General features: G+C 47.8%; 3 protein-coding genes across 7 annotated transcripts; 2 read left to right on the top strand and 1 right to left on the bottom strand.

Annotated features, from left to right (window-relative positions):
* The first annotated feature begins 4 nt into the window (after positions 1–4).
* RAB41 (RAB41, member RAS oncogene family) lies at positions 5–19,002 on the top strand. Of its 5 annotated transcripts, none has more exons than XM_068957013.1 (9): positions 5–228; positions 2,366–2,424; positions 3,777–3,830; positions 6,015–6,120; positions 9,985–10,090; positions 10,384–10,495; positions 13,706–13,799; positions 15,598–15,664; positions 16,554–19,002. In XM_068957013.1, the coding sequence occupies exons 2-9, from the start codon at positions 2,399–2,401 to the stop codon at positions 16,616–16,618; spliced, it is 630 nt and encodes a 209-aa protein (XP_068813114.1). In that variant the 5' UTR covers positions 5–228; positions 2,366–2,398; the 3' UTR covers positions 16,619–19,002. The 5 variants fall into 5 exon arrangements, with proteins under 5 accessions (XP_068813114.1, XP_068813113.1, XP_068813115.1 ...); XM_068957012.1 differs by having other exon boundaries at positions 9,982–10,090; XM_068957014.1 differs by having other exon boundaries at positions 11–228; positions 6,015–6,121; positions 9,963–10,090; positions 16,554–16,689.
* A 582-nt stretch (positions 19,003–19,584) lies between these two features.
* Positions 19,585–22,850, top strand: LOC104152365 (START domain-containing protein 10). Its single transcript, XM_068957008.1, is given in 6 exon segments — positions 19,585–19,804; positions 20,256–20,403; positions 20,762–20,865; positions 21,296–21,548; positions 21,551–21,615; positions 22,274–22,850. Coding segments are annotated over 6 exon segments (945 nt in total). The 5' UTR covers positions 19,585–19,651; the 3' UTR covers positions 22,496–22,850.
* A 1,268-nt stretch (positions 22,851–24,118) lies between these two features.
* On the bottom strand, positions 24,119–27,952 carry PDZD11 (PDZ domain containing 11). The gene is made up of 6 exons (XM_068957009.1): positions 27,804–27,952; positions 27,628–27,711; positions 27,104–27,160; positions 26,670–26,768; positions 26,102–26,162; positions 24,119–25,267 (listed from the first exon to the last, which is right to left on the bottom strand). Exons 1-6 carry the CDS (start codon positions 27,888–27,890, stop codon positions 25,233–25,235), a joined length of 423 nt encoding a protein of 140 aa, XP_068813110.1. The 5' UTR covers positions 27,891–27,952; the 3' UTR covers positions 24,119–25,232.
* Positions 27,953–27,964: the final 12 nt, after the last annotated feature.

Below are 27,964 nucleotides of genomic sequence, written 5' to 3'. Positions count from 1 at the left end.
ACGGGGCGGGCGGCGGCGGCGGAAGTGACGCAGGCGCAGGCGCGGCGGCGGCGGGCGGGGCGAGCGAGCGGGCGGTGCGTTGCCGGTGCGCGCTCGGCGGCGTCTCCTTCTCCCCCGTCACGGCTCCGGCTCGGCCTCCCCGCTCCGCCATGTCGGCCCCCGGCAGCGGCGGCGAGTTCGGGAACCCGCTGCGGAAGTTCAAGCTGGTCTTCCTGGGCGAGCAGAGCGGTGAGCGGGGCGGCGGCGGCCGAGGGCGGGGCGGGGCGCGGAAGGCCGAGGAGCCGTTACGGGCCTTGCGCCGTGGAGGAGGGAGGGAAATGAGCCGGGAAGGAGGTGAGGAGCCGTTAGAGGCCTGGGGGGGGCGGGGAGGGGACGGGGGTTGAGGAGCCGTTGGGGAGGGGCGGGGTGAGGAGCTTTCAGCGGCCCGGCGCCCGGGGAGGAGCCGTTAGGGGCCCGGGGCGGGGGGGTGGGGGAGGTCGAGGAACCGGTAGGGACACGAGGAGCCGGTAGGGGGCCTTGCAGCAGGCGGGGCGGGGAAGGAACGAGGAGCCGGTGAGGGGCGGCGGGGGGGGGGGGAGCGTTGAGGAGCCGGTGAGGGGCGGCGGGGCGGGGAGAGGAGCCAGTAGGGGGTCGCGGGGGAAGGCGCTGAGGAGCCGGTGGAGGGGGGTGGGGGCATAATGAGGAGCCGGTGAGGGGGCGGTGGGGGGCCGCGGAGGGATGAGGAGCTGGTGGGGGGCGGCGGGAGGGGGAAAGGAGCCGATAGGGGGCCGAGGGGGATGAGGAGCCAGTAGGGGGTCGCAGGGGGTGGTGGCGAGGGGCAGAAGAGCCTGTGGGGGACTGTAGGCGGGGAGGGGGATGAGGAGCCAGTAGGGGGCGGGGGGGGGCGGTGAGGAGCCGGTGGGGGGCGGCGGGGGGCAGATGTCCGCCGCCCGAGGGTGGGGCGGCCCCGGCCTCTCCCCGCCGCGGGAAGGGCAGCTGCCTGTAGCCGGGCGCTAGGCCGCCGCCGGCCGGAGGCAGGGGCCTGGCAAGCGCCACGTTCCCCTCTTCTCCTCCTGGCCTGCGTGGGAGCCGGCGCCAGTCCCCTCTGCGCCCCCGGCCTGCGGGCCTGGCTGCCTCGGTGCACGGGGCAGTGGTGGAGCCAGGCCGGGCCTCCTCCCAAGGCTCGCCTGCAGTGCGCCGGAGCCGCGCCGTGCGGATGCACGGGGTTTGATGGGGCCCAGTCCAGGCAGGTGTCTTGGAGAAATACACTGACTCTTACGCTGCTGCTGCAGCCCATTACGTATCTCTTCTTATGTCCTATTCTGGTCACCGTGTGCGTGGCATATACTGGAGAGGAAAAAATATTGGTAAAGCAGTATTGCTTTTGTAGCATAGTTGTTGCCCCCCCTTTTGTGCTGTCTCTCCTATTTTATCTTTAACTTGGAGGTTGATTCCCATTTGTTTCTTTCCCCTCATAATGTAAGGATGACTTGTATATTTTCCTTGAAATTGCAGTCTCCTTTGCTCTATGACTCTCTTTTAGATCTCTTACTCTTTATCTACTTCTTAATCACAGAACTGTAGGGCAGAAAGGGATTTCCAGAAGTCATCTAATTCATCTGCCTTGTCAAGGCAAGATTAGCTTTGCTTCTGATAAAAACGGGTCAGACAAATGTCTAACCCTCTCCAAAGCTTACAGTTTCACAACCTTTCTGAGCAGTTTATTCCTTTTCCATGTTCTCCTCCATCCTTGTCCTTGGAATTTTTTTTGGCTTCCTCCAACTTGGTAAGAATTACAGGCATCCTGTCTTCGGTCGCCATTTCTTGTTCTGGGCCTTTTGGTAATATTTGAAGGCAAAGATTTAAAGCTTTTAGGCAAGTCATCAAAGTATACTATGTCTCTAAAATCTTGTTACAAAGAAAGACTCTACCTCTTAAACATTGCTTTTCTATCCAGCCAGAGGCAGCTAACTAGTGTCCATGCCGCTCTCATCTCCTGCTTTGATGTTTTGTGGCTAGAGGTCTTAGACTTGATGATTATATAAGTAGCAACACCTAAAAATCAAAACAGATGCATGGCTGCTTTAAGGAAAGAGCAAACAAATAACTTTTTGTCATGTACATCACAACATACCTAAATTAAGGAACGAGTTTCATCATGATTAGTTTTCGACCTACTTTGATTTGGCTTAGTACGCTCCTATCATTTTATGAATGAATTTCTTAACTAGTTATTTCGCAAGAGGGAGTGGCTGGAAAATAGCTTTAGATGGGAAACTTCATTCTCGTGAACAGTGCTACCAGAGTGCCACTCCCAAAGCAGTGGTGGGTTTTTTTTTTTTCCCCCCACTGCTGCTTGAAAGTAATTTTTCCTCTTCTTTTGTAGTGGGGAAAACATCTCTGATCACGAGGTTTATGTATGACAGTTTCGACAATACTTACCAGGTATGTGGTAGTCTTTTTCTTTTTTTCTTTTTTTCTTTTTTTTTTTTTTAAGATGGGTAAATCTACTCACTATTAAAATATATGCATTTAAGATCTAGGGGGAAACACATTTCTCCATCAGATGTCAAATCAATAGCATGTGTGAGGTTGTAATGTGCATTGAAATGGAGATGAGACTTTATGGTTAAGCCCAAGCATCTAGTATGATGTGAGGATGGGCAGTGTAGAAAAAAGCAACAATTGCTGTGCTGTCTGAATGCGTGAAAATCCTGAGTAGGAAGGGTAAAGAAGTTATTGGTTTATGAGGTTGGCTCACAAGGTGATGGTCAAGACTGAAGATGGATGCAGAAATGTCAGGAAGCAAAGGATAAGAGATGAATTGTGCTTGTACGCTTCTTGGTCTCTAGAGTCTTCATGACTTTTTCAATTTATATAGTAATAGTTGGGTCCAGAGTGCATAGGTAAACCTGCAAGATGTCTGCATACAGGAGTAGTTGTTGCTGTTTTTTAAACCTAAAATGCCATAGGTAGAAAAAGCCAGGGAAATTCTGACAGAACGTGAGCAGGGTAGGGATGAGGAGCCTTCAGATGAACAGCTAAAAATACGTAAGAGGGCTGAATGCAGAACTGGGGTAGTCACAGAATCTGAGGATTTTGTGAAGACTTCGTTGCATCGAGAGTATTTCAAGAAAATAGGAAGTAGCTTCAAGGAAATACGAACCAGCTTCCAGGAAGCTGGTTTAAGTGCCAGGGAAATGTTTAATACATCTAACTTAGTAAATTCCTCCAAATGTCTTTATACCAGAACTGCTTTACAGGAGTGGGAATGTGAATGGGAGGAGACTTACAAAGGGAGCTGTTTGGGAAATGATGCCTCTGAATCTCACTGAAAGGGAAGCGCATTCTCAACTGAAAAGCCCTGAGTAAACATCACTTTTTAGATTTCAACACAGTCACCCATAATTTATGCATGTAATTTCTCAGCAGTATTCAAAATAACATTTGCTCTACCTTTTGGTTATTTCTAATAGAATTCTTAAGACTAAATTGCTGTAGACTGGAGGGAGATGCCAGTTCTGATATCATCTTTGTTAAGGTGCATTAATGCTTGAGAGGTAAAATCAGAAACTCATATGATCTTGTGCAGTTGAGAAGTGTTTGAAGAGTGATGTGAACTGAAGATGGTGCAGATGCCCGTAATGCTTTTTTTTTTTTAATTAACTATATTGAAGGGAAATGACTTGAGCTTAATTGTAAGTTTGTGAACGTTTTTGAGAGATTGCATAGAAAGTTCTGATTTGCAGATACTGGAAAGCAAGTCGCAGTTACTAATGCCTTTTTTTTCTTTTCAGGCAACCATTGGAATTGATTTCCTGTCAAAAACGATGTATCTTGAAGATCGCACGGTAAGTGAGGCATCTGTGTGATAGCATGGCAACTGCAGTCATGGGAGCAGCAGCGGCTGTGCATGCTTCTTGCCTGGCTATTCCTCCAAAGGCTGCTGAAATCCCACAGCAGCCTTTAGAGGGACAGCTTTTGAGATACTGGACTCCTCAGGCAGTTAATTCTTACAGTATGAATGCTTTTCTTGTGTTTGAATCAAATCGTTGACCCAGTCTCCTGTTTTCTGGTACTAACTAATATTTGATGCTTCTAGAATGAAGTCAAAACCTTTCATGCAAAATTGGGGCAAGCTCATGTCCACGTCCCAGGGGAGTGGGCTGTCTGCTGTTTGTACCATAGGCATGGTTTGCTCACAGGATTTGCAGCTCTGCCTCTGGGATTGTCAGTCTAAATGGAGCTGAATAGGCCCAAAGTAGTTTTGAGTTTTGAAGTCATTCAAGATTACCGGTGTTGGCAGAGTTCCTCCTTGCAGAAAGACGCAGCCAGTAATGCAGTTCTGGCTTATTGTTAATAAAGCAGTTTTGGATTTAGCTTGTGTAAGATTCCTTTTTGCAGAAAGAGACCCCTCACATCCCTCTTCTCTGTCTTTCAGTGTTTGTCTTTTCATTAGTTCATGTTCAGTAATACTTGCCTTTTCCTTTTTTTTTTTTTTTTTAAACTATTGACTAAGGATGAAACTGTTTGGGGGGTCAGTGGTATGATACAAGTTCTTTGTGTTGCTTTGGGTGTGTTGCTTGGGAAGAAGTCTGAGCCCAGTGAGTGTGGTGGGTTTCCTGATTGCTTCTCTGCCATGTTACCAGTGATTCACTGTTAGAAAAGACCTTCTTTAATCTTTGAATGGAAGAAACTACTTTGATAATGTTCTCCAACTGTGCTAGCAGTAGTGGAAGAAGAAAAAAAAATCTTGAGAATGCTGCTTGACACCTCTGAAGGCAAGTTGGAATACCTGTATGTTATTTTCAATAGTCCATAATTCTCAAGGGTAGTCTTGACCTCTTATGGTTGTATAGGTCACAATGTCATTCACCCACTGACCTGCTAACCAGAAAATATCCTCTTCCAAATGTCTGGTATACTATTAGCCACCGTCATTATGGTGGCAAGTGGTCCAGTAGAGCCCATAAAGCCTGTTAAATGAGAGGAAGGAGAAATACCAGCATAGAAGCTAAGAAAATTTTTTCAGACGCTAACTTCTCAGATACGGCTAGTGCTGTATTTTACAATAAGCTTTGACTGTCATGCTTGAAATGAAGAATAAGCCTGTAACTGCAGTATATACGTTGGCACATCTGATATATCCCTCCCTTAAAAATACACCCGTGCCAGATCACTCCGCTCTAAATATGGCTCGGGTAGCACATACTAAGCAGTAGAAGGAACAAATACATGTGGAGCTGAGTTCTTCACAATCAGCTCTGGGACGACTCCCACAATTGTAAGTGTGCCATTTATAGCACTTTGTTAATACGGTCAAAGCTATGGCACTAAGTGAACTGGAGCCAGGAGAAGCCCCATCCTCACTCCTGACTGTCAGGCTGACAGTTCTGTGTCACAGCTAGAACCTCAGTTTTGAAAGGCTGAATGGTACTTTCTTATCTGTGTCGCAGTGTCTTCTCAGACTTGCTGGGTTAAGCACAAGGTAAGCCTATCTAGAGGATGTTTGCTATCCTGGCTTGCATCCCACTATTACGTTTCAGCACTTTACGTTAGGCTTTCCAGTGGATTACTTAGTAGCTGGGTGATCTAGTCCTTACAATTAGGTGTGACTGCATCTAGCTAGACATAGGCTGCAGTCTGCTTGTATGATCGTGATAGCCAGAATCCTGGCATGGCAGGATGCACTGAGGTAGGTATGCTTGTTTCCGTCAGTGGACGGTATTAGAAGTTATTTTAGGAATATCTTGCTTTCCTGTTGAAAAGGAGGAGCTTGTTCATGTATGTGAGATGGATTAATGGGCTTGTGGAGGGAGGGAGGTTTTTCAGACACGTTAGGCTGAGGCTATGACAAGGATGGGGTTAGAGGTATCGTTGGCTCTTTTCATACTTCTGTTCCATTTTAACTTTCCTTTTGTTGGGTTATTTTTGCCTTGCAATTTTTTTCTTTTTATTTCACTTGAGTTTTGGTTTTGTTTTCCATTTTCCTGCTCTTTCCCTTTCCTCTTCCCCTACACTTTTCCGTTTCCCAGATCAGGCTGCAGCTGTGGGATACAGCCGGCCAGGAGAGGTTCTGCAGCCTCATTCCCAGCTACATCCGTGACTCTGCTGTGGCTGTCATTGTCTTTGACATTACAAGTAGGTATTGAGCCTGGGTATCTGCAGAGGCCTTGCTGTTAACGTGTACCTTTTATGCGTTGGAAGTGGTGGTATTTTCAGAAAAGGCTGTTTTCTGAAAGGAACTAAGATAGGCCCTCTGCCCCAGGACTGTAGGTATTTCATGGATGGATTTGCTTTTACTGAGCATCTTCCCCCACACCCAATAGTAACCATGTTCCATGACGTAGAAACTGGGGAATGTCTTGTCTGCTCAAAGCTCAAACTGGAAGTGATGTGCAGAGAGCTGTCAGGTAGGTGAATTGGGTTTATATATTCTTGTATGTCCTCAGTGATTGGTAGCCTTTGTAAAGCTTTTTACTTTTTTTTTTTTTTTTTTCCCCTTCAATTTAGAAGTGAAAATTTCTTCTGCTCTGGATAACTAGAGAATTAATAAAAGTAGCAACAACACATGCCAAAACAATGAAACATTGTCATACTATGTAAAATAGTACACCTCCTATTTAAACAAAAAGCTACCTAGAAACTTGTTGAGGGTTCAGGACTTCCATTTCATTGAAGGTAAGAGCTTGCTGTTCATATGAGCCACCAGCGAACTTCTGAAACAGAAGAGACATAATTACCATAATTTCTAAAGCATGAACAAACTTTGAGGCCAGTTCTCTGTAACTCTTGGCAGGAGAGTTTTAATGTAAAATAGGATACGAATACGATGATTATTTTGTTATAACTCCTTGTTATTGACTCTACTTGATCTGACTTTTTCAGTTAAGCTACAGTATCAGCATAAATATGTATGCAGGATTTATACCGGTGAGGCCAGTACCATGTAGACAGAATCTGAGTAAAGAACATAGCACAGATGAAAAACCTCTGGACTCCTTTTATTCTGTCACAAACTCTAGATTATAGTGAGTCTTTAAAGATCCAGGTTTTGTTGCACTTTGGTAAATAGAAATACTTAACAGGTAGAAAGACAAAATCTGTTACCATTTCTCTGAGGCAGTGAAGGCAAATAATTAAGTGATCTTTGAAATTCTAATCCTCTAGTTTAAGTACTTGTCTCAGGGAGGCTTTCTGGCTTGGTACAAAATAAAAATATAAAACTGAAGTGAACTGCTTAGTGTTTGAGAAGCAACAAGATGTGCACGTGATGACTTATGTTGGGAACAGATCTGGATGAGACAGAGTGGCAGGCTCTAGAAGTTGGCATCTTTTTCTCCCCCTATCGGGACAGGTAAAGGATGCTCTTTGCCCAGACAAGTTGAAGAATCTGTCACAGTCTAGGCTGTTCTTAAGTTTCCAGACCTGTCAGAAATTATTTAGTGATAGGTGATTTCATCATGCCTTGGTAATGGTCTGATCTTTTCAGATAATTTCATTTTTCTCGTTCCTGCTCTTTGATCTGTTTTTAGCTAGTGAGAGGCTTTTAAATCTCTTGTGTTTGTGAAGGAATATGCTCATGTACTTCTGAGGTGATGATAATGGTGAACACTACTGATATTAGGAATGCACATTTAATTTTCTTTACCATTGTAAAGAGCTATATATATGTGTGTGTGTGTATATATGTGTATATATATATATATATATATATATATATATGCATTGTCTCTTAGTAGTCACTGTAGTTGGGAATCTCAAATGGTCTCTAAGAAGTTAATGCTGGTCAGCATCCGGGCAGGGTAAAAAAGTGGCAGCTCCATATGACATACTTAAGTACCAGCCAAGATGCTCTTAACTAGTAGACAGAAGATGTTAGCTAGTATGCGGTGGGCTGAGAAGAAAAAGAAAAATTGCTTGTGTTAATCTGCTGGGCACTTTGAAGTATTAGTTGGCTATAGAAAGAAAGATGGTGAGGCAGACTGCAATTTGGCCCCTTACAGAACAAGTTACCTTATGCACTGATTTCTGAGTGAGCTCAGAGTAATGCTTCATTGAGAACCTCTCATCTTTCCAGATCAATGCTGTCACTAGCAAGCTGTTTTGTTTGAGGGGGTTGTATTTTTTCCCTTCCTCTCCAAAAAATGGTTGCACAACAACTTTGACTGCTAGAAACCAGAGGCTACAGAAATACTGCAGCTAACTTTCCTTCTTAGGTCCCTTCAGGGGTGCCTTCCCAGTACCTCCAGACTAGCTGAATGATTTCCCTCAAACAGTGGTAGCCTTCACTACAACAAGATCACCAGTCTTCCACCAAGTCTGTAGTGCTTCCTTTAGTTGCATTTTTGATCATGAGTCTGAAGCTTGGAGCACTTGAACTACCAGCTTGGTAAATTTTCTGAGTAAATCGGCTGGTGAAGCAGCAATGTCTTGGGACTCTCTGTGGCAGCTCATCGTGGAGTCCAGAAGCAATAGCCTGGAGCAGTCATTACCAGTCTGACCTGCCAGCACTGGTGGCAATTGGTGTAATGTCCAAGTGCTAGGAGTTCACTGCCCTACGTTTTCCTGGGGTACTGAAGAGCCCTGATTCTTGCTAATGTAATCAAGGCTGTCTCCAAAACAAAGAGAACAATTCATGTGAGCTAATTGTTTCAACTATAAGCCCTAGTTGTCCTGAACACTGATGGCAGCAGTGTGGTATCCTGATGTAAATACCACTTTGTTTTGAATGTGCTTGTGGCAGGATATTTTGCAGACCTGTGCTCTGTCCAGCTTCTGTTTAAATTTCTTAGAAGCAAAGTAACTATTGGTCCTTCTTAAACTACTTTCTCCCTTGTAGCTAGTCTTCTGCAAGCTCCCATATTAACAGATGTTCTAAACGTAAAAAGCTGTTATCCCTTATTGCTGAGTAAGTAGCTTTGTGAAGGCTTCTAATTGAATTCGTGTAATCCAGCCGGATTATTTTGGGAGCGATTATCTATGCTCGTATGAAACTTGTGGCCACTGAGAGTGTCAATAGCAATCTTGCTTTCTGACTGTGTAGCACTACTGGCACAGCCAGCTGTGTGGAACGATAACTTGGAAGGAAATGCTTTCACTCCTGATTGCTCATTGTTAAAAGCTTTTGTTTAGCATTTGTTGTGGTAACTGGGTATTTTTTGACCATTTCTGTTTCAAACAGGCAAGTCTCCGCATTGCGTGGACATAATGATTGTTATTACTTTAAATACACGCACAAGATCTTCATATGGATTAGAAGATAAAGGAATAGAGAAATAAACCAGGCTTTAGAGCTATCATATAGTAGTTCAGTTTGTATTTTGGGCATAGCTCTGGTGCTGGAATCAAACTGCATCTCTTTATCATAGAACTTGATGTTTGTTTCTGATTCTTCTGCTTATGTGCAAGGGAGGCATCCAATGGCCATTGTGTCACATGTGGCGTACAGTTTGCAGCATTTGCTTTTGTTTCTGCTGCAGCTTAAGTTATTGATTGCCCTAATCTTGCAATCCCCGTTACCATTTTCTGGATGTTTTTTCTCTACTTGGTGTCTGTGTTGAGGAAATTGCATGTCTGTCATGTGAGAATTGCCCAGAGAGCTTTGATCTGAGACTATGTAGGTTGGGAGTACTGTGGAGACACCACACGCGGTTCTGGGTAAGGAAGACCAACTCAGTGTTGCTTATTAGCTACCGCTAGCAGCGATAACTGGGGTAGCAGCCATAATGTAGAGCTCTTTGGGATGTGGTGACTGGAGGAATGGCAGAATCCCTAGGTAAACAGAGGAGGTAGTTAAAAGCACGTTTTCTTTAAACTGGAAACCAGAAAAGTCAGCTTCTGTGCTCTTTGGATATTTGGGAGCAAGTTTACAAGGTCAGTCTCAGCTTCTCAGATTGAGCTACATAGAGTGAATTTTAGAAATGGCCTTTTCTCTAAAGGACAGTTTCTTCCTTTCTTTTCTCTCTTGCTGTGTCTCTGCTCTCCCTGGCCTGGTACCAGCAGGTTCGGCTGCAGCTTTGGGACACAGCAGGCCAGGAGCGGTTCCGCAGTCTCATTCCCAGCTACATCCGTGACTCCACCATTGCTGTGGTAGTCTATGACATTACAAGTAAGTGATGCTTTGGTGTCTCGTTATTTGAAATAATGCGTTTAAGCAGAACTGGTACGTTACAGCCAGAAGTTCTGCAGAAAGATAATTGATAGAAGAAACAGTTTGGGGTTTGTTTGTTTTCTTCTCCCCGGTTTTCTATCTGGGCAGAAAGCAATTGGTGGGTTGTTCATATGGGGTTTGGAGAGACTTGGAGAAATACGTGGATACGGGCATGGTCAGTTTCATGAGCATTCTCCCTCACTTGGAAGAAATTTTATCCTCAGCATTCTCAATTTCTTTGTCCCCTACAGACTTGAATTCTTTCCAGCAAACCTCCAAGTGGATTGATGATGTTCGAACAGAGAGAGGAAGTGATGTCATCATCATGTTAGTGGGGAATAAAACTGATCTGGCAGACAAGAGGTAATGATGGGGAACTGCTGGCCTTGCTGCTGTGACCTGTAAAAGCAGGGAGCTGGCTGACTTGTCTGTCTTCAAAACAATTGTTGATCTTAAATAAGAAGCATAAATAGCTTGCAGTGAAACTCAGATTTTGATGTCAGAGTATGCAAAATTGTTTTTTTTTTTTACCAATAGTTTGAGATAAAACAAACCTACCTAAAAATTTTCCTTGTACTTAAATTAAGTATCTGTCTATGCCATCTTTCTCATGGTGTATCTTGTCTAAGTTTTCTTTTTGTGCTGAGATAAAACCAAAAGGTTATCTTGCAAAAGCAAGGAAATCTGCCTTTTTTTATGGCCATGTTTACATGACTCTTTCTGCACGTGCAAATCTAAAAGATTATAGTCAAGTTTTTTCTTGTTACAAGATACAGCATGAGATTTTAATAGTATGAGTCTAGAAGGTTTCCCTCTGAGCATAAATTTCATGTCACATGTAACATAAACTGTGACACTGTGGAAGTGTGAGGGGAAACTAGATTAGTGAAAGTAGATTTCCCCAAGAGATGGAAAAAGTAAGTTGAATTCTTAAAACCCCAGAGATTCAATGTTTTGAGATGTCATCAAGCATTTCAGTTTTAAAACTCCTAATCCTACAGTATTACTACAGCCAGAGTAAGCAATGTAATAGCTTCTTAGAAGACCAGAGTTTTGCATTTCCGTTTCAGTTTTCTCTTAACTGTTGAATTAGTAGAACTTCTTATATTGTTTTCGGAGATTTTCATTCTTTATGAGGACATCAGAAATAGCATAGATAAGAAAAAGTCTTTGTTTTAGTGGTTAGCGTCAGTAACAGTTGGTAAAGGAATAATGGGAATAAGCCACACAGTTCCTTACCAACTCAGTACTTCAAACTGAATCACTTCAGATGTGCCAGTTACTCTGCGCTGTGTGGTTTAATCTGTAGAACGTGCAAAGCATTGAAGTAACGGGAACTTTTAACTGGTACAAAAACGATCATGTCAAAAAGGCAGGAATGGAAAATAATTGGATCTCACAGCTAAAAGACTCTTACAGAAATCAAAAGCGTAACCTTTGGCTGTTTGTGAGACACTTCTGATCAAAACATAATAGTCTGAAAAGCCTTACAGGCAGAATCTGAAAGTGTTATCAAAATTTTGCGCCGATACCCGAATCGCCAGTTTGTTTACTCTGCTTCCTGGCATGATGGGCCTAGTGGGAATCTGCCTGTTTTCTTGTTGGGTGCTGTCACGTTTTAAATTCTAAACCTTATTTTACTCTTAATGGGTACCTCTGCTTCAAAATGTGTTGTGACCTGTTTTTCCCTCGTGTTTTTTTGTGTTGCCCAGATGCTCGCATGAGAGACAATACCCAGCATCTTGGCTGCACAAATTGGTATCAGGAGTTGTTCTTCCTCCTTTGTCTCTGTACAAGCCATGCTGTTAGTTTTTAGTTTGCTGCGCCTAGCAGTTCTGTTACTGGTATGTGGTTTGAGTCGGTAAGGGGAAAATTAAGTTAGTTTTTTGAGTGCAATGTGGGATTTGTGCTATGGATAGTTATGGAAATGTATTCTGTGTCAACCACCTGGACTGCTTTAGTATTGATCGCTGGAATTGGGGAAAGCCAGACGGTTGAGGCCGTTCTAAGTATCCTGTGCAATGCACTTTAGAAATTTGGGGACTATTTGGTGCTCAGAGCTTCATAAATAGGTAAATGTATATAGATGGCTTGGGCTAAGGAATCCAGGTGGCAAGAATTCAGCAGTCTGGTTAGCTCGCAAAATGAGCTTGTAAAAGCAACTGAGCAAAATTTGAGAAGCTGTTCTACTTAACGCAGCTCTGTATGCTGGCCAGTTAGCATCTCTTATGCCTTACTGGGAGCTGTAAATAACTTCAGCTTTCTAGCTGACTAATCTGGAGTTAAGATTGAGGCTTTCTAATTTCTAACAAACTCCTGTTTCTTCTGGAACTGAAAAACCCACTGGGATGATTGCTGCCTTAGATTATTTTGTGATGGTACAAGAAGTAGTGTGTGTGTGTGCAGGATAGCCTGTCCAGCATTGTCATAAGAATAAGACAGCCAGAAACTTGCTGCATCATAGCTACAGTTGGAGTTCCTGTGGCAGCAGAAATTCCTGTTGTAGAAGTTCAATGTAAATGACAGTAGTCCTGAACTAGGCTAGAATTTAGAGTTAGGGTGTATATTCAGCTGTGCTGGTCAGCACAAGCTATCACTAAAAGACGCCCCCTTGTTTTGACTACGAATTCTTGCTTTTAAGAGAGATTTGTGACAAGCTGAAATACTGGGCCTTTTAAGGCTGGACAAAACCACAGTATCGGTCTGAGCTTGATCGCATTTTCTGAAATTGGATAGAGCCTACAGGAAGCCATTCATCCTATGGTAAAAACCGAATGATGATAAAAGTTAAGGTCTCCTGTCGAACGTGATTGAAGAGTTGAACTGGTGATAGCACTGTTTTTATTTTGTGCAGCCTGTTAAGTTTAGCTTTCCTGCTAATGCTGCTTCAGTGGGTCACTGGTTTTTCTGCATTTTTTCTTTTTATCATTTTTGGACTATTTTTCTTTGTTTTGGTTTTTCTTCTCTGTGATTTGTTCTCATTGCTGTAGACAGGTTTCTATAGAGGAGGGTGAGAGAAAAGCCCAAGAACTGAATATGATGTATATTGAAACCAGTGCTAAAGCAGGATATAATGTGAAACAGGTATGTACAGGGTGTTGATCAGAGATGAATTTGGAGGTGCTCTCTCGCAAGCAGCAGCATAGTACTTGCTGCTGCACTGTAGTTGCTGCTGGAGCCTTTCTGTAATCTCATGGAGTTCCTTCCCGTTGACCTTTGGGGAACAGCTTTTTTGCATCAGGTGCAGCTAATGGGGATTCTTTTCCCTTGAGGATGCTGTGAATGAGACTCAAGCATACTGCACAGACTCCATCCTGTGCTGATGATCCTTTATTAATGGTCAGGTGTTCCCTGAACTACTTACCTGAGTTTGTTTCCTCCCTAGCTGGAACCTAATGAGGAACCCGTGGGTCTTGAAAACTCAGAGGTCTTGAGGTCTCCATTTGTAGATTATGCACTCTTGTAACGGGTGATGAAGAGGCCCTCTGTTGAAAAGCCTCTCAGTCACAGATATCTCTAATTGTTCCTGTCCTTCCCTTCTGTCTTTCTGCTTCTGTTTGCACCTTTGTCTAGGCAAATCACTACAGAAGAAGGTGAACAGAGAGCCAAAGAGCTGAATGTGATGTTTATTGAGACCAGTGCAAAGACTGGATACAATGTGAAACAGGTAGACCTATGTTATGCTCTAAAAAATCAGTAAATCTGTACTTCACGGCTGTATAGGGGGAGGATTAAGTTCTTGCTTACAGTTCATGCTCCACCAGATATTTACCTGTTGTCTTTGTCAGATCCTGAAATCCTTCCAGCCTAATGACCAGTGCTGCTGCTTTATCTAGTGAAAGCTTCTTTCCTGTCGAGTCCGTGGTACCTTGTTAAAGCTAAGCAAACTTAACCTACCCTGAAAGGAATCTAAAAATGGATTTTGCTGAGGGATAAGAATGTCACTGTCAAGCATAATTCTGTACATTCCCTTTGCTTTTGTTAACAGTTAATGCAGTGTTTTCTAAAATCGGTGTTGACAGCAGTCAGACTAATAGCGTATGCTGATGCACCAGAGTAGAAGTTTCTGGTTCTGTTTTCAAGCCTGACAAAAACCACAGAACAATAGAATAGTTGAGATTGGAAGGGACCTCTGGAGAACATAAATTTCAAATTGGTGATCACTTTCTCGTATTTCAATTTGTGCCCATTGCTTCTTGCTATGAGCTTGTGATCCCACTCCCCACTAGTTCAGAAAGCGTTGTTCTGAAGCGTGACAGAATTTGGGCAATAAGGCAGCTGTAGGGCCCAAAGATTTACAGGGAAACTTTAGTACTTCTGGCATCAGGAAGTCACTCAGTGGGCACATGAACTTAACAGATTGAAGCACACCAGCTGGTTAGGAGGCCATCACAATGGGGTTAGGAGGTTTAGTTGTGGGGGGAGGAGGTTATTTTTAAACCTCTATGGATATAATTCAGTTTAATCTTTGGTTCTAACTTTCTGTTACTTTATTTGGCATGCAGGTGTTGGTAGTGAGAACTTCTGTGGCTAAAAGTGTTGAGGGAAGACATTAACTGCAGGGCCTTGGTGGTCCCTTGATGGTTTGATTCTTTTTCTTCCGAGTAATACAATTTGGAGAGGCGGATGATAAGCCCCTGCCAAAGTACTTTGAGAAAGATCCATCACTGGCTGACACTATTCAGTCTCCTTCCTTTAGTTCTTCCAAGTAAAAATACATCTTTCTACAGCTCTGTCCGCCAGACTTGTCTAGCATTTTCTAATTTGTGTTCGCTGCTGCATTAGTGTCAGCAGGAGGAGCTCTAGGCATTGACTAGAAAAATTATGCAAAAGCATTGTGTGTTCTCTGTGGTCATATGATAGTCCTTCCTAGCTCTAGCAAATCTTCTGTGGCTTAGATGCAGCTCGCTTGAACCAGCCATTCTCCTTATAGATGACTGTTGTGAAGCAGGACTTTAAGGGAGGGCTTTAAAAACCTAGGTTATTCTTAAACTTAGTCTTAAGCAGCCTTGCAACAGACTAGAAGTTTATCAGAACTCCTGGGTTGTGCAAGGTTATGTCGCTGTGTGCAGATAGAGTTGATGCTGGAAATGGTGAATTGCAGCCTCTGACATGCTTATTGAGCATGGGAGAGAACTGTTCTATGTATCCCTAGAACAACCGTTGTTAATAAAGAAAAATGCCATGTTCAGTCAAGTAGAAAGAGATAAAACTGAGTGTCTTGTAGGCATTTGGTAACTTAATCATTTATTATCAAACTTGGGTAGAGTATCTTGGGTATATCTCAGGTATCTACCCAAATATCTTGGGTAGAATTTCATGGCTTTTGCTCATCACTACTTTGCTTGCTAAAACGCTCATGTAACAAGTCTGTAAAATTCTGACTCTAAGATCTCTTGTGAAGCCATTTTTTTAACATGCGTTGTTCCTGACAAGCTTCCTGTTTACCTGTTGTTACTTTTCAGCTTTTCCGTCGTGTGGCTGCTGCTTTACCTGGGATGGACAGCACACCAGAGAAGAGCAAAGAAGACAGTATCCTTGCTTTCTTTTCAGTAACTTTCCTGTCCTTGTAGGATTTGGTGAATACCTTTCTGTCTTGCTGACTTTTTGGGTACGTTGTGGGTGTGGGCCTTACTGGGGTTTTGCAGACACTTGGCTGGAACAGCTTGTACAGTGTGGTGCTTACTTGTGGATATGAATTGAAGATCATACTTGTGCCCTTGCAATTTATAACTCAGAGGGCAAGTTTTGCTTTCTCCCCTTAAGCTTGTCCCCTTAAGGACAAAATTTGCATGGCTTCAAAATGCCACATTTGTTTTTCAGTTATTTTATTTTTATTTACCAACTCTAAACAGGCTAAGAAGCAGGATCCATGGCTTCTGACAGTAGCTGTCATTGCAGGAACATTCAGTGGTTAGTGTTCTTGCATGCTACATGCATTGAGTAATAGAGCATACAGGTGACCTGTGCTAGCAATTAGCCATATTCTGCCTGTGTAAAAGGCTAGACAAAATCCGTAGCATCCATACTTCCAAGTGCAGCTTGCTCTAAATTAACAATTGGCAAAATATGCCAACCTGAAGGCTGGAGCAGGAGGAACAGGTGCTGCTCAAGGCAGTTCAGCCAGTGTCAGAAATGGTGAAAGTAGCTGACCCTTCAGTTCTGCCTCACTCCTAAAGAAATTAGTGCTGCCAGCTTTTCCAAATGTTATGGCTAGAATTTTTAAGCCCGGATTTAAAGTCGTGTTTGGATAGCATACAAATGCCTGTATGCTTTTTGATTGGAAGCTGTCAGCCTGGCTCCTCTTTGTAGGAAGGCTGTGTCTGTCTTTGGCACCCAAAAAAAGCTAAGTTGATCACTTCCTCTATTTTCTACTTGTTTTCCCTTGAACCAGGTGGTTTCCTTAACTTGTCTCCTCCAGTGATTGACATCAAACTAGAGAAACCTCCTGAGCAACCAGTAACGGAGAGTGGTTGCTCCTGCTAACAGGCCCATCGTGTAGCAGCACATTCCCCAACCGGCCAGTCTCACTGAAGAACATCACTGCTCATTGGCTAGGCAAACCTACTTTGTGGGCTGAAAAACCAATCTACTAAGCAAGTGAACTCCCTGTTTACTGGTGGGGAGCAGCCCCGGCCGCCCCTCTTACTGCATGGTATGAGCCCTGAGTGCAGAATGAGTGTCCTGTCTTTTATCTTTTTTTTTTTTATGTTGTTGCACTTTGGCACTATAGTGCCCTTTTCTCTCTTTCTCTCTCTCTCTCTCTCTCTCTCTCTCTTTTTCTCTCTCTTCCCTCTCCCCTCCCCACTTTGAGCCTGTCTGCTCAAATATATCCTTTTGTGAATGCAATGAAAAAGCCACCAAGTTAGGGAAAACAAAAGCAAAGTTTGGGGGTGGGCTTTCCACCTTCCTTATTGCCTTGCATCTTAACTACTTCCCTGTCCACTCCAGCAATGTCTTTGTCCTGCATCCCTACTTCCTCTTTTTAAAGGCTGCTCCTTTTAAACTAGTCACAGTTTGACTTGGCCTTGCCTTCTTTTTGACATGCAGGTGATCTATTTCTAGGCTTTGCTTCCTGCAGGGCGCACACAATAGTAGCTGCTCAGTTTCTCCTTTCTGTGGATGGTCTTGCCTAACTCTTGCTCATCATTTCTAAGGTTTGCCCTACGCTCAGCCCCTCATGTGACACAAAACACTGCAAATCCCCCAACTCTGATACCTTGGGCCTTGTTGCTCCCATTTCCGTGGCAGAGACATCCCACAGATTGCTCTCTTCAGTTGGAATTTCTTCTCATCTTCCCTGCGGATGTTGGTGCTTGGTGAAAGAAGAGGGTGCAGAGGCTTTGCAGCATGAGATTGAGTGGGAAGAGATCCTTAGGGCGCTTTGTGGGGAGCAGTTCCTATCTGTTGATAGCAAAGGCAAACAATTCCCTGGAATTCCTCACTACCGTGGCAATATCTGCCCTGGGCATCATTGGTGCTGTTCAGGTTCCTTCCCTGTTCTCTCTTCTCCTGTTCATCTTCACATAGGCTGGGAGTTGCTTCACATGAAGCAGGAGAACTACAGCAGATTGAATGGCAGTGACAGCTGTTTTACTTTCATGTCTAGGTTCCTGCTTAATGAACTCATACACTATATCATAGCCACTTGCTTCTGGAAGTAGACCTTGGTGGGGGAGGTAGCCATTTCATTTTTGGAATAGTGTTAGCTGTAGCATTGCCAAAAGAGATAATGAGTAGTAACATGGATTTATTATCAGGCGTGGGGGTAGAGGAACGTACACTGCTGAAGTGAATCTTGTAGTCATTTCTCAACCTCTGAGTGTGAGGAATATTTCCATCTCCCCCCTGCTCGATACCCCTAGTTTCTAACTGCTTTAATAGAGCTCTTCAGAAACTCTAGTTGGGGGTCTTTTTGTCTATCTGTCCCAAGCAGAAGTCAACACAATAGGATTATCCATTGACAAAAAGTAAGATGGTTCTAAGCTGTTCACTGTTCTTCTGATCACCTGGCCTATGTCATGCGGACAGGGGCATACTAGTAGGACGGGAAGGGACAGTGCGCTGTGAAGGGTGCAAACGGGGCAACAGCATTTGGTAGGTTATTGACATTCCCCCGGTAGAACGCCTTGTCGGTCACTGACTTACCTGTGTGCACTTTGAAGCCCGCAGAGCTTGCATAGCGGGGAAGGAACCGTTGCTCTTGTAACCTCGGACCTGGCGCTGGCAGTCCTTGCCGGAGGAGCACCCACGCACGTGGTGCCGGAGCTGCTCTCTGGCCACGGTGACTTATTTGCTCTAAGTTAGTTAACTGCAGGTGACTTACCTCTTGTTCTTGAGAGCCTTGTCCTTTCCTCTCCGGGTGAGCTGGCCTGCAGGAGGAAGCCGGGATGTTTCTCATTTCACTCTGGAGTGCCCCCCCCCGCCCTTCTCGCCCGAAGCAGTTGGCGTAGTGGGAGTCCTTTGAACCTCACAGAGTCCGGTCCCTTCCTCTGTACATACTCCCTGTCGTGTGGGAATTGCTGATGTTCTGTCAGTGTGTCCGTGTCCGCCGTAGAGCAGGTTTTGCTGTCCCCTTCTCACGGGCAGACGTGCCCTGCCACTGCTGTCGTATTGTTCTGAGTCACTGGACTTTGGTGGGAGGGGATTGGGGGGGAGGGGAGACCTTAAGTAAGGGGGGGGGGGATAACTAGTGAAATAAAATAGTTCACTTCCCACTGTCTTCTCTATGGATGTGTATAATATTGAGTGTGTGTCTCTGGCCCTGCTGTCTCCTAGCTGTTAGCCAAGTAAGTGTGACTATTAATATGAATATGGACTGTCTGACCACAGCCGTGTATCACACTAAATAAAGTTATTTCACCAACGTCTCCTCTGTCCTCCTGCGGGAGAGGCAGCTCGTGCTGCCTTCGCGTAGCGCGTCAGAAGCCTCTGTCCCGCCTCGGGCGCTCGTAGAGGAAAACAACGCGTTTATGAGGGGCGAGCGTTTCTCCGGCAGCGAGGCAGGCGCCGGGGGCGCGGTGAGGCGCGGTCCGCGGCCCCCAGCCAGCGCCAGCGCGGAGACCGGGGCGGGGCGGGGCTCCGCGCCACGTCACTCCTCCGGCCCCGCCCAGCCGGCCGCCGCTCGCGCCGCTGCGCCCACGTGGCGCGCACGGCGTTGCCCCCGCCCTGGCCGGTGCGAGGCGCGGCCGGGGGTGCCGCGGGACCGTTGCACCCTAATAAACTACGAAACCCACCAATGGGCGCGCGGCCGCCGTTTCCGGCCTATCCAATCCGTTGGCGCCTGCCCCAAGGCACGGCGGCCAATCCGCGGGCGGCGGCGCCCCCACCTGCCCCGGCTCTCTCGGTGATTGGCGACCTCGGAGGCGGAGCCCGGGGCTCCGAGCACCTGTTACGGGGGGCGGTATCCGCGACGGGCGCTGCGCCGGGGCGGGCGCGGAAGGCGGGGGCAGGGGCGGGCGCCTACGCAGAGCGCGCAGGGCCGCGGCGGCGGCGCGGGACGGAGGGTGGCGGCGCCGCATGGAGCCCGCGCGGGTGCCCGACGCCGCCGCCTTCCGCGCCTTCCGGCAGCAGTGTGAGGGCGACGGCGGCTGGCAGAGCTGCTACGGCCGCGACGGCCTCGCCGTCTGCATCCAGGCGCCGCCGCCGGGCTCCGGTGTGCACCGGCTCAAGGTGGGGCGGCCGGGCCGGGCCGCTGCGGCGCCGTGTGAGGCGCCTCGGGGCCGGGGGCTGCCTGCCCCGGGGCGGGCGATGCCGGGGCGGAGGCCGAGCGGCTTCTCCCCTCGCCGGGGCGGCGGTCCTGGCGCCGTGGTGGGGGCAGGCGACGGGACTGGTGGCTCTGTTCCTCTTTCTCTGCTTTTTCTCCTCGCTCTCTGGGATGAGTGGTGTGACGGGATCTCCCCCCGCGGGCCCTTGGTGAGCCTCGTCCTCCTGTTCGCTTGTGCCGTGTTTCGGGAATCCGCCTGGAGCGTGCCGGGGGCGTCGAGGGGGCTTTTCGGCCTGGCTGATCCGCTCCCGTGCCGGAGGGGAGCCGCCTCCGCGGGGACGGGGGCGCCCCTTCCCCGCCGAGGAGGGCCGCGGGCTGGCGGAGCGCGTCCCCATCCTCCGGCGCTCCCATCCGCAGTGCCGCATCGACATCCCGGACGTGCCGGCGGAGACGGTGTACGACGTGCTGCACGACATTGAGTATCGCCGAAAATGGGACACCAACGTCATCGACACGCATGACATCGCCCAGGTGGCTGCCAACGCGGATGTGGGCTACTATGCCTGTGAGTGAGGGCTGGAGGGCTGCTTTGGTTGGCTGAGCCTGTCAGGAGATGGGACTGACCTCTTCAACCACCATCTTGTTGCCTCTGGAACAGACGCCCACTCTGGCTGGGCTTCCTGGCAGGAGAAATACATTCGGGGTCCAGGACACCCCTTAAGACCTCTGCTACAGGAGGTAGTTAGCACCAGTTGGGCTGGTGAGGGGTGGGGGGATGCTGCTCGTAGACTACAGTGAGATCACTGAGTGAACTAAAGGAGGACACTCGGGCAAGGCAGAAAGCCTGTAGAGTGACTGCACATCCATGCAGACCCCATGGCTTGCTCAGGAAGATAAAGCGTCTTGCTTTCTTCTTTGTCCAGGGCGGTGCCCGAAGCCCTTAAAGAACAGGGATGTGGTGACGCTGCGGTCCTGGCAGGTTCAGGATGGGTATCATGCCATCATCAACTTCTCTGTCAAACACCCGGTGAGTGAAGAGCAGGCTGGGCTGGATGGCCGTTCAGTTTCAGTGATCCTAGGGACTGCCTGGTCCTGTGAAGGGCAAAACTGGCATCCTAGGGGTGGTTGGTCACCAGCTGCATGAATTCTCCTGAATTAGGAGTCCAGAGGGTCTGCTGACTAGGATTAGCTGAGCTACACCTGCTCAGTGCCATCCTCTCACAAGTGCAGCAGGATATCTGTAGACAGCAACGTCCTGCCTGTGTCTGGGATCTATTAGGACTCCCAAAGCACCTAGCAGGTAGCTGTGTGATTCCTTTACACGCCCTCATCTTGAGGCACCTCGTCTGTGCCTCTAGCCTGGTCTGTTTGCCCTGTGTATTCAGTGTTAGACCTGAGAGGGGGAGAGGTCGGGGAAAGTGGAAGGTAGTATCTGACTGTCTAATGTGTCTGCACAGAAATACCCTCCACGCAAGGATCTGGTAAGGGCAGTGTCTCTCTTAACGGGATACCTGGTGCATTCAACTGGGCCCAGCAGCTGCAGCCTGACTTACCTGGCTCAGGTGGATCCGAAAGGTAAGTCTGAAGCACCTCTTTATTCCAGACCCTCTTTGGCATGCGTTGATGTTAATGTTGCAGCCTGCTGTGGGGGCTGCTCAGTGGTTGGTAGGAGGACAGCTATTTTCTGGCACACTAACTTCTGGTTTTCCCCCTCAATATGTTAGGGTCGTTGCCGAAGTGGGTTGTAAATAAAGCTTCCCAGTACCTGGCACCACGGGTGAGTGGAGCGTTTCCAGCATGCATGTGCCAAGTCCCACCCCTGTGGTTGGAGCAAAGGGCTGCAGAGGATGGGCCTTCCTCCGTGGCGGGGCTGCAGAATAGGGCTGAACTAGAAATGAACATTTTAGCTAATCTCTGGTGTGGTATTGCCTTATGCCAGCCTTACCAGTCTCACCAGCTGACTCTGATTCACTTCCAAAGCCAGCAGGAAGTGAATAATAGCACAATTCTGGTTCACATTTGCACAATGATCTGTCTCATCCCCACTGTTGATGCTCCATCTGAACAGGATCTGGAGGCTCGGTGGCTTTTGGAGCTCCTGAACTGGTTGGCAGAGCTGTGCTGGAGGGGTCTCTGGTGTCACAGCAGGACAGAGTGGCAGAGGATTTCAGTCCCTAGTTGACGTTGTGCAGGAAGTCTTCATTTCGTGCTTTCTAAGGCAGCTGGTGTCTTCAGGGGGTCTAGGCAAATAGAAGATGGTCCCATAAAGGAGTTTACCTGTCCTGCCCTTTTCTGTATGGGGCCCTGAGCCCTTTCTTAGGCAACCACAAAAGAAATGGATCAGGTGTTAGTACTGGCTAGATGGGAAACGTGCCTTGACTTCTTCTAAGCTTCCATGGTTGTTTTTCCCCCTCTGCTTCTCTACTTCTGATCAGATGTTGAAGAAATTGTACAAGGCCTGTGTGAAGTATCCTGCCTGGAAGCAGCAGCATGATGTAAGCCTGAAACCCTGGCTGTACCCCGAGCAGAACAAGCTTCCTCCCTTGGAGCTGTCAGAGCTGGTGCTCCAGCATGCTGCCTCGCTGGAGAACATAGATGAGAGCAGCCTGTCCGAAGTGAAGGAAGAGAGGGGTGACCACAGTGGCTCAGAGAACTGATGCTGCTTCCATTGCTGTGGGGAGAAACACTATGTGATGCTGCTCAGGCTCATCTTCGTGCTTTATATGAAAAGGACGGGTAGGGGAACATTTAAAAAAATATATATATATATCTCTGGGGTGGTAGCTTTTCCTCTCATGAAATGACTCGGTGGATCCTAGCACACTGGACCTGTTCAGAGACTGAATGGGGCCAGGAGCACGCGGGCTGCCTGTACTGTCCTGGTTGTGCCATGCTCAGGGAAAGGAGGAGTTGTACAGTACATTTCTCAAGTGTAATCTGCTGTGCCTTAACACAATACAGCTTGTTCTGGGACTGTTGCTGTTGCTCCAAAAGGTCAGGTTACCTGCAGTACTTCTGGCTGACTGTTTTATTGGCTGGCGAGTTATTCATTGACGAGCTGTGGCTGCTCCAGTGCATGTGACTGCCTCTGTGAGCAGCTAAAAAAAAAAATCTGATGTTGTTGGACCTGTTATTTTCCCTGCAGGAATTGGTAATTAATCCAGTCTTTCCCCTCCAGTTCAGGAAGAAGGATGACATGAACTCTAGTGAGCAGTGCAAACCATACTACTGCTTGGTCAATCAAGATACCTAAGGTGTGAATGTGTCTTGAGAAAGAATCCACTCATTCCTATTATCCCACAGCAAGGCAGCCGTGGGGGCAGTGTGGTGGCTGAGAGAGCATCTGACCCTCTGAGTAACAGCAGAGAGAGAAAGCTGCCCTAGCCAGGGTCAGTCTTCCTGGAGCTACTGCAGAGGGTCTGCTTTGTAGCAGGATGAACAGATTGATGAACGCTGACAGAGATCACAGGCCTGTATTTCCAGTCCCCTGTGTGGCAGAGCGTTCATGGTACCTCCTTGCTCCTCAGCAGTACAGCTGTGTGCCAAAAGCCTGATGCACGTGTTTGTTTGCCGTGTTCCCCACCAGGCAGCAGAGCACAGGGGTTAGCTTTGGGGCCAGGGACTCTGACTGAGCCTTCAGCCCAGCAAGTCTGGGCACAACAGATGGGTGTAAAGAAGAGAGTAGTGTGAAACGTTGCCCTGCTGTAATTGGAGTGTCCTTCTTCCAGCGTTTACACGTTCTGTGGGGAATGGTGTGAGAGTAGAGGCGACTGTCCTGAGACCTGCAGGCCTCTCTCTATAGAAGAGCTCTTATCTTACCTCCTCAATGTCTTATAAATAAGGTTTCCAGGGTGCTTAGTTTTCTGGCAGAAAAGCTGGTTCTTTATTCTTTGTCTTTAATTCTACCTCAGCCTGGCTCAGCTTTCTGCCCCATGTTCTGAGTTAAGGCTAACCTGGCTTTGTTAGGGCTGCTGCTCTTAGGTATTTCAAGTTAGTGCCATGACAAAATGGATAAATGGACAAAAGCCTCCTTTGCAGCTATTATTCTTTCTGGCAGTGTTAAAATGCCACTCCATGCTCATCTGAGGCTGACTTGAACCACTGGTTATGGTGGAAAAATACCCTTATAACAGATATAAGGCAGCTGGCTTGGGTCCCACAGGCTGCAGGGGCAAGTGACCAGTCCTTGCCTTAGCTATATTGCACGCATTTCTTCTGGGTAGCACTGAGGGTGATAACAAATACAACCCTCTACAGAGACTTTCAGAATGGGAATAAGATGAAGTCCAGTTGCTGTACTAGCTTTATTTCAGTTAAGACAGGCAAATAGAAAGCACTGGATAAAAGGCCAGAGCAAGGGCTGTTCTGAGCACATACTCTAAATGGTGTATACCCCCCTGCATTTGCACCCGGCTTTCCTGATAGCTAGTATATTCTTTCATCTGTGCTCTTCCAGCAAAGAGCGCAGCAGCCTTTTTCTTTTCTGTGTGGAACAGCCACCATCCAACCAAACTCAATAGCAGGTGGGTGAATCACCCCAGCAGGAGATAAGATGTGTAAGGAGCAGGGAAAGGGAGGAGTATGAATTTCCCCCCCATGTGGCAGGGAGTTGTGATTGTGAAAGGCACAGACAAGGCTGTACTAAGTGAAGGGGGCAGCTGCAGCAGGTGAAACCCTTAAACACACAAGCAGTGCATCAGAAGGAACCTCACCAAGTGCTGACAGCAGACAGCCTAGAAACATGCTCCAAGCATCTTGGCCCAGTTATGTGGGGGCTGCTAAGCACCAAAGTAGTACAAACACAATGCCTTGGCAGAGCAGTGCAGAACCGCTATAGATATGCTTTGAGTGTGACTGGATTTTACTCTTCTTCCTTGAATGCCCAGCAAACCCAGTAGTCTAGAGCAGAGCTTGGACACTGGAGAGGGAAAGGATTTTGTGTCACCGGAAAGGAAACGAACCAGCTGATCCCTTGGAAACTACAGCCATGCTCTGCTTGAGCACGCTTGGACATTCTTGGCCTCACACCTTAGAAACAAGGGCTGGATCCAGAACCAGCAGAGCACGCTTTGAAAATAAGTCCTACTAGATTAGAAATACAGATTTTGCAAGAGAAAGCTGCCCTCCAGTACCCACTTCCATGTCAGCACCAGCAGCTTGTTTTAAAAACTAATTCAAGGAGTGCAGACTAAAGCCCCATTCATCTTCCAGATAATTAAGACTCTGTAGTGTCGCTCCAAGCAGGAAGCAGAACTGATGCCTGTGCAGCCAACAGGACAGTCGTACCTCCAGTGACAGCTGAGACTTGATGTGTCATCTTGGATATTGAGGAAAGGTTAGTGGAGGCTCTTGCAGGACAGCCACTCCAGAGAGGCCCCAGCAGGCAGCTGTTCACTAGTGAACAGTTCTTTCCTTCTGTCTCTGATAATCTGGAAGGTAAAGAGAGAGCAAGGCTGAAAGGGCAGGAGAAGTGGTCACGGATGGTGGGGGAAGTTAGCCAAAATGCTAGAGGAAAACATGAATTCTGTGTACGCCTTCTTAAATAGATGCAGTGCTTGCTACTCTCCTGGATAGCAGCTGGCTTTAAAATAGTATGCTGACATCTCCCCCCGTCATTTCAAGTTTTTTTAAAGCATTTATAAGAAAAGTGTTTTTTAAAGTCCTCTCTTCCCTTGCTCCACACTTTTACTCTTTTCACTTTCATTCAAGGGTCAATTTCCATTTTTATGAAGAATGCTTGTTTGGCTTGACGACTTGACTTTTTTCCTGCTCCCTCTGCCTACTGCCAAGCTTTATAGGTGCAGAAACCTGGAGTTAATAATTTGGTCATTCCCTCTGACAAAATTTAAACATTCATAGAAAGGGATAAAACTACAAGCGGTGTCCACCATCAGCATGGTTCTACTAGTGACTGAACCAATTCCTGTGTTATTTAAGGATAAGTAGCTCCTTCTGCAGCTCCAAAATTAACACTTTCCTAAGCAGTCATCCCAGCTTTTAGCATTGCTTTGCTCAGCCCTACTCTACAAGTTTGCAGGTGGGTAGCTGAAGCCCTTCCTTACTGTTTTGATTGGGTAGCTGTCCTCAACCCCAAATCAAAATTTAACCCCCTTTCTGATTTGCAGGCTGCTAGTTTGATGCTGCATATGACTTTAGACTCAAAATAGCTAAGTTTATGTGGAATTGGCAAGGATGCATGACAGCCTGCTTCCCAGGGAGAAATACAGCTGGCCCACTGCACTCAAAAGCTAGCAGGCACTTACTGTAGGGGAAGTAACGTACGCGCATGGTGATTTCACGGGCAGTCTTCAGGATCTCCACAGCCTGAAAGCAAAAAGAGTTGCTCAGTGACCAGACTGAGTGAGAGGACAGGTAAGAGCAATGTATTAGCTATGCAGTGCATCAGCTTGCTTTGCACAGGGTCTGATATCAGAGTTCCGGAGGAACACTGGGACTTGTGGCCCCCCAGGTTAATGTTCCTCTGCTCTTCCTCATCAGCAAGGGTGTTTTCTTTAAAATTAGATATATGCCCTTTGTGTTGTGAATTATTTTCCCTGATCTACATATGGGGTGTGTGGGATGGGAATTACAGAGAAAGGATTACTGATGTTGTCAACGAAGGTATCTAGGTGCTTGCCTCACACTCATCCTAACTGTTAGACAATGGTGACAGGTTGCCATTTAGGTCCTGAGTTGGTGCAGGCTGAGAGGGCCGAAGGAGAAGGTAGGCTCATGCATTGCCTTTGTTCTCCTGCTCAGGAGGTGAGAGCATGCTGGGGCCTGGGCCAAGCCCTGTCCCTGCTCCAGCAGCTGGAGAGCAGGAGCACTCACCTTGCTGTGCTCAATGTCCTGGAAATCCACATCGTTCACTGAAAGTACCTGGTCCCCTTCCTGCAGCCCAGCTCTATGTGCATCTGAGTCGGGGATCACCTGAGGAGCAGACACAGCAGCACTGACCCTCTGCGGCTCCCCTCAGCACACATCCCAGCCCCAGAGAGCCTCTCCACAGTGCCTGTGCCCAGTGCACTTATACATGAGTCTAGGAGGGGATGGAGAGAGCATGAGGACTGCACTGCACCAGCAAGTCATGGGTCGGGGACAGGAAAGGAAAGGGTGTGAGATCATCTCCTTGTTGGCAAGTAGAAGCTCACAGCTGAGCTGTGCGTGCAAGAGGCAGGTCAGTCTCCATACACGCCCAGCCGGCTCTGCAACCCCCAAGGGAACAGACGGAACATGGGGAGGGAATGGCGGAAGGACAGACACACCTTAGAGATGAAGATCCCCAGCTGCGAGGCCTTTCCTCCTCGGATGTTGAAGCCCAGCTGTACGAGAAACCAGGTTAGCAGTGAAGTGTAACCACCCCCCTTTGCTCATGCATCTCTTCTAGATGGACCAAAGGTGTTAACAGCTGTAGTGATCGCCTAGGGAGCTGCAAGCACAGTCCCTCTCCGCGGACCTCTACGGCCATCCCACCTTGAGGGCTTGCCCCTGCTCCCTGTCCCTGAGTGGCTCCATGTCACAAGTTATTGCAGTTCTTTGCCTAACCCACCAAGCTCCCCCCCACCCTTTACAGCACAGCCCTTCCCAGAAGGGCAGCAGCAAGGCTTCCCCCTCCCCTCCCCGCCCCGAAGTAGTAAGAGCAGGAAAGCAGCGGTGCCTCTCTGACCTCCTGGGGCTGCCTTCGGCCTCAGTCGGCCGCTGCCATCCTCTCGCTCCTCCGCGGGTCCCCCCGTTTTGGCCAGGCACAGGGAAGAGGAGGGGGGGGGGGAAAAAGCGGAGGGAGGCTCACCTGCGCCCCGGGGGGCTTCTTGAGGACGATGGTGCGGGGCAAGAACTGCGTCAGCTCGTTGTTGTAGTCGGGGTGATAAACCCGCTGCAAGACAAGGCGCCGTGAGCGGCCGCGGGCCCCCAGCCGCCGCCGGGGGCCCGAGCCCGTCGCCCGCCCGCCCGCCCGCCCGGGCTCACCTCGTGCGGCGGCACCCAGGCGGGCGGGCTCTCGTAGGGCGGCAGGAAGACCACCGGGTAGTCGTCGTAGGGCAGCCGCGCCTCCATGCTGCCGCGCCGCCTCAGCGCCCGCGCTGCGTCACCCGCCCCGCGCCGCGCTCGCCCCGCCCCGCCCCGCCCCG

The sequence above is a fragment of the Struthio camelus genome, chromosome 11 (genome assembly GCF_040807025.1).
Source record: "Struthio camelus isolate bStrCam1 chromosome 11, bStrCam1.hap1, whole genome shotgun sequence".
Lineage (NCBI taxonomy): Eukaryota > Metazoa > Chordata > Aves > Struthioniformes > Struthionidae > Struthio > Struthio camelus.
This window is presented reverse-complemented; position numbering and strand designations above follow the sequence as displayed.

Bases quoted from the DNA above. Each gene is read 5' to 3' on its own strand.
- RAB41 (XM_068957014.1), top strand. From the start codon at position 150: ATGTCGGCCCCCGGCAGCGGCGGCGAGTTCGGGAACCCGCTGCGGAAG. The intron at 229-2,365 runs GTGAGCGGGGCG...CTTCTTTTGTAG, and splicing joins CTTCCTGGGCGAGCAGAGCG to TGGGGAAAACATCTCTGATC. The intron at 13,800-15,597 runs GTAGACCTATGT...GTTACTTTTCAG, and splicing joins CTGGATACAATGTGAAACAG to CTTTTCCGTCGTGTGGCTGC.
- PDZD11 (XM_068957009.1), bottom strand. From the start codon at position 27,890: ATGGAGGCGCGGCTGCCCTACGACGACTACCCGGTGGTCTTCCTGCCG. The intron at 27,161-27,627 runs GTGAGCCTCCCT...TTTCTCGTACAG, and splicing joins AGAAGCCCCCCGGGGCGCAG to CTGGGCTTCAACATCCGAGG. The intron at 26,769-27,103 runs GTGTGTCTGTCC...TCTGCTCCTCAG, and splicing joins TGGGGATCTTCATCTCTAAG to GTGATCCCCGACTCAGATGC.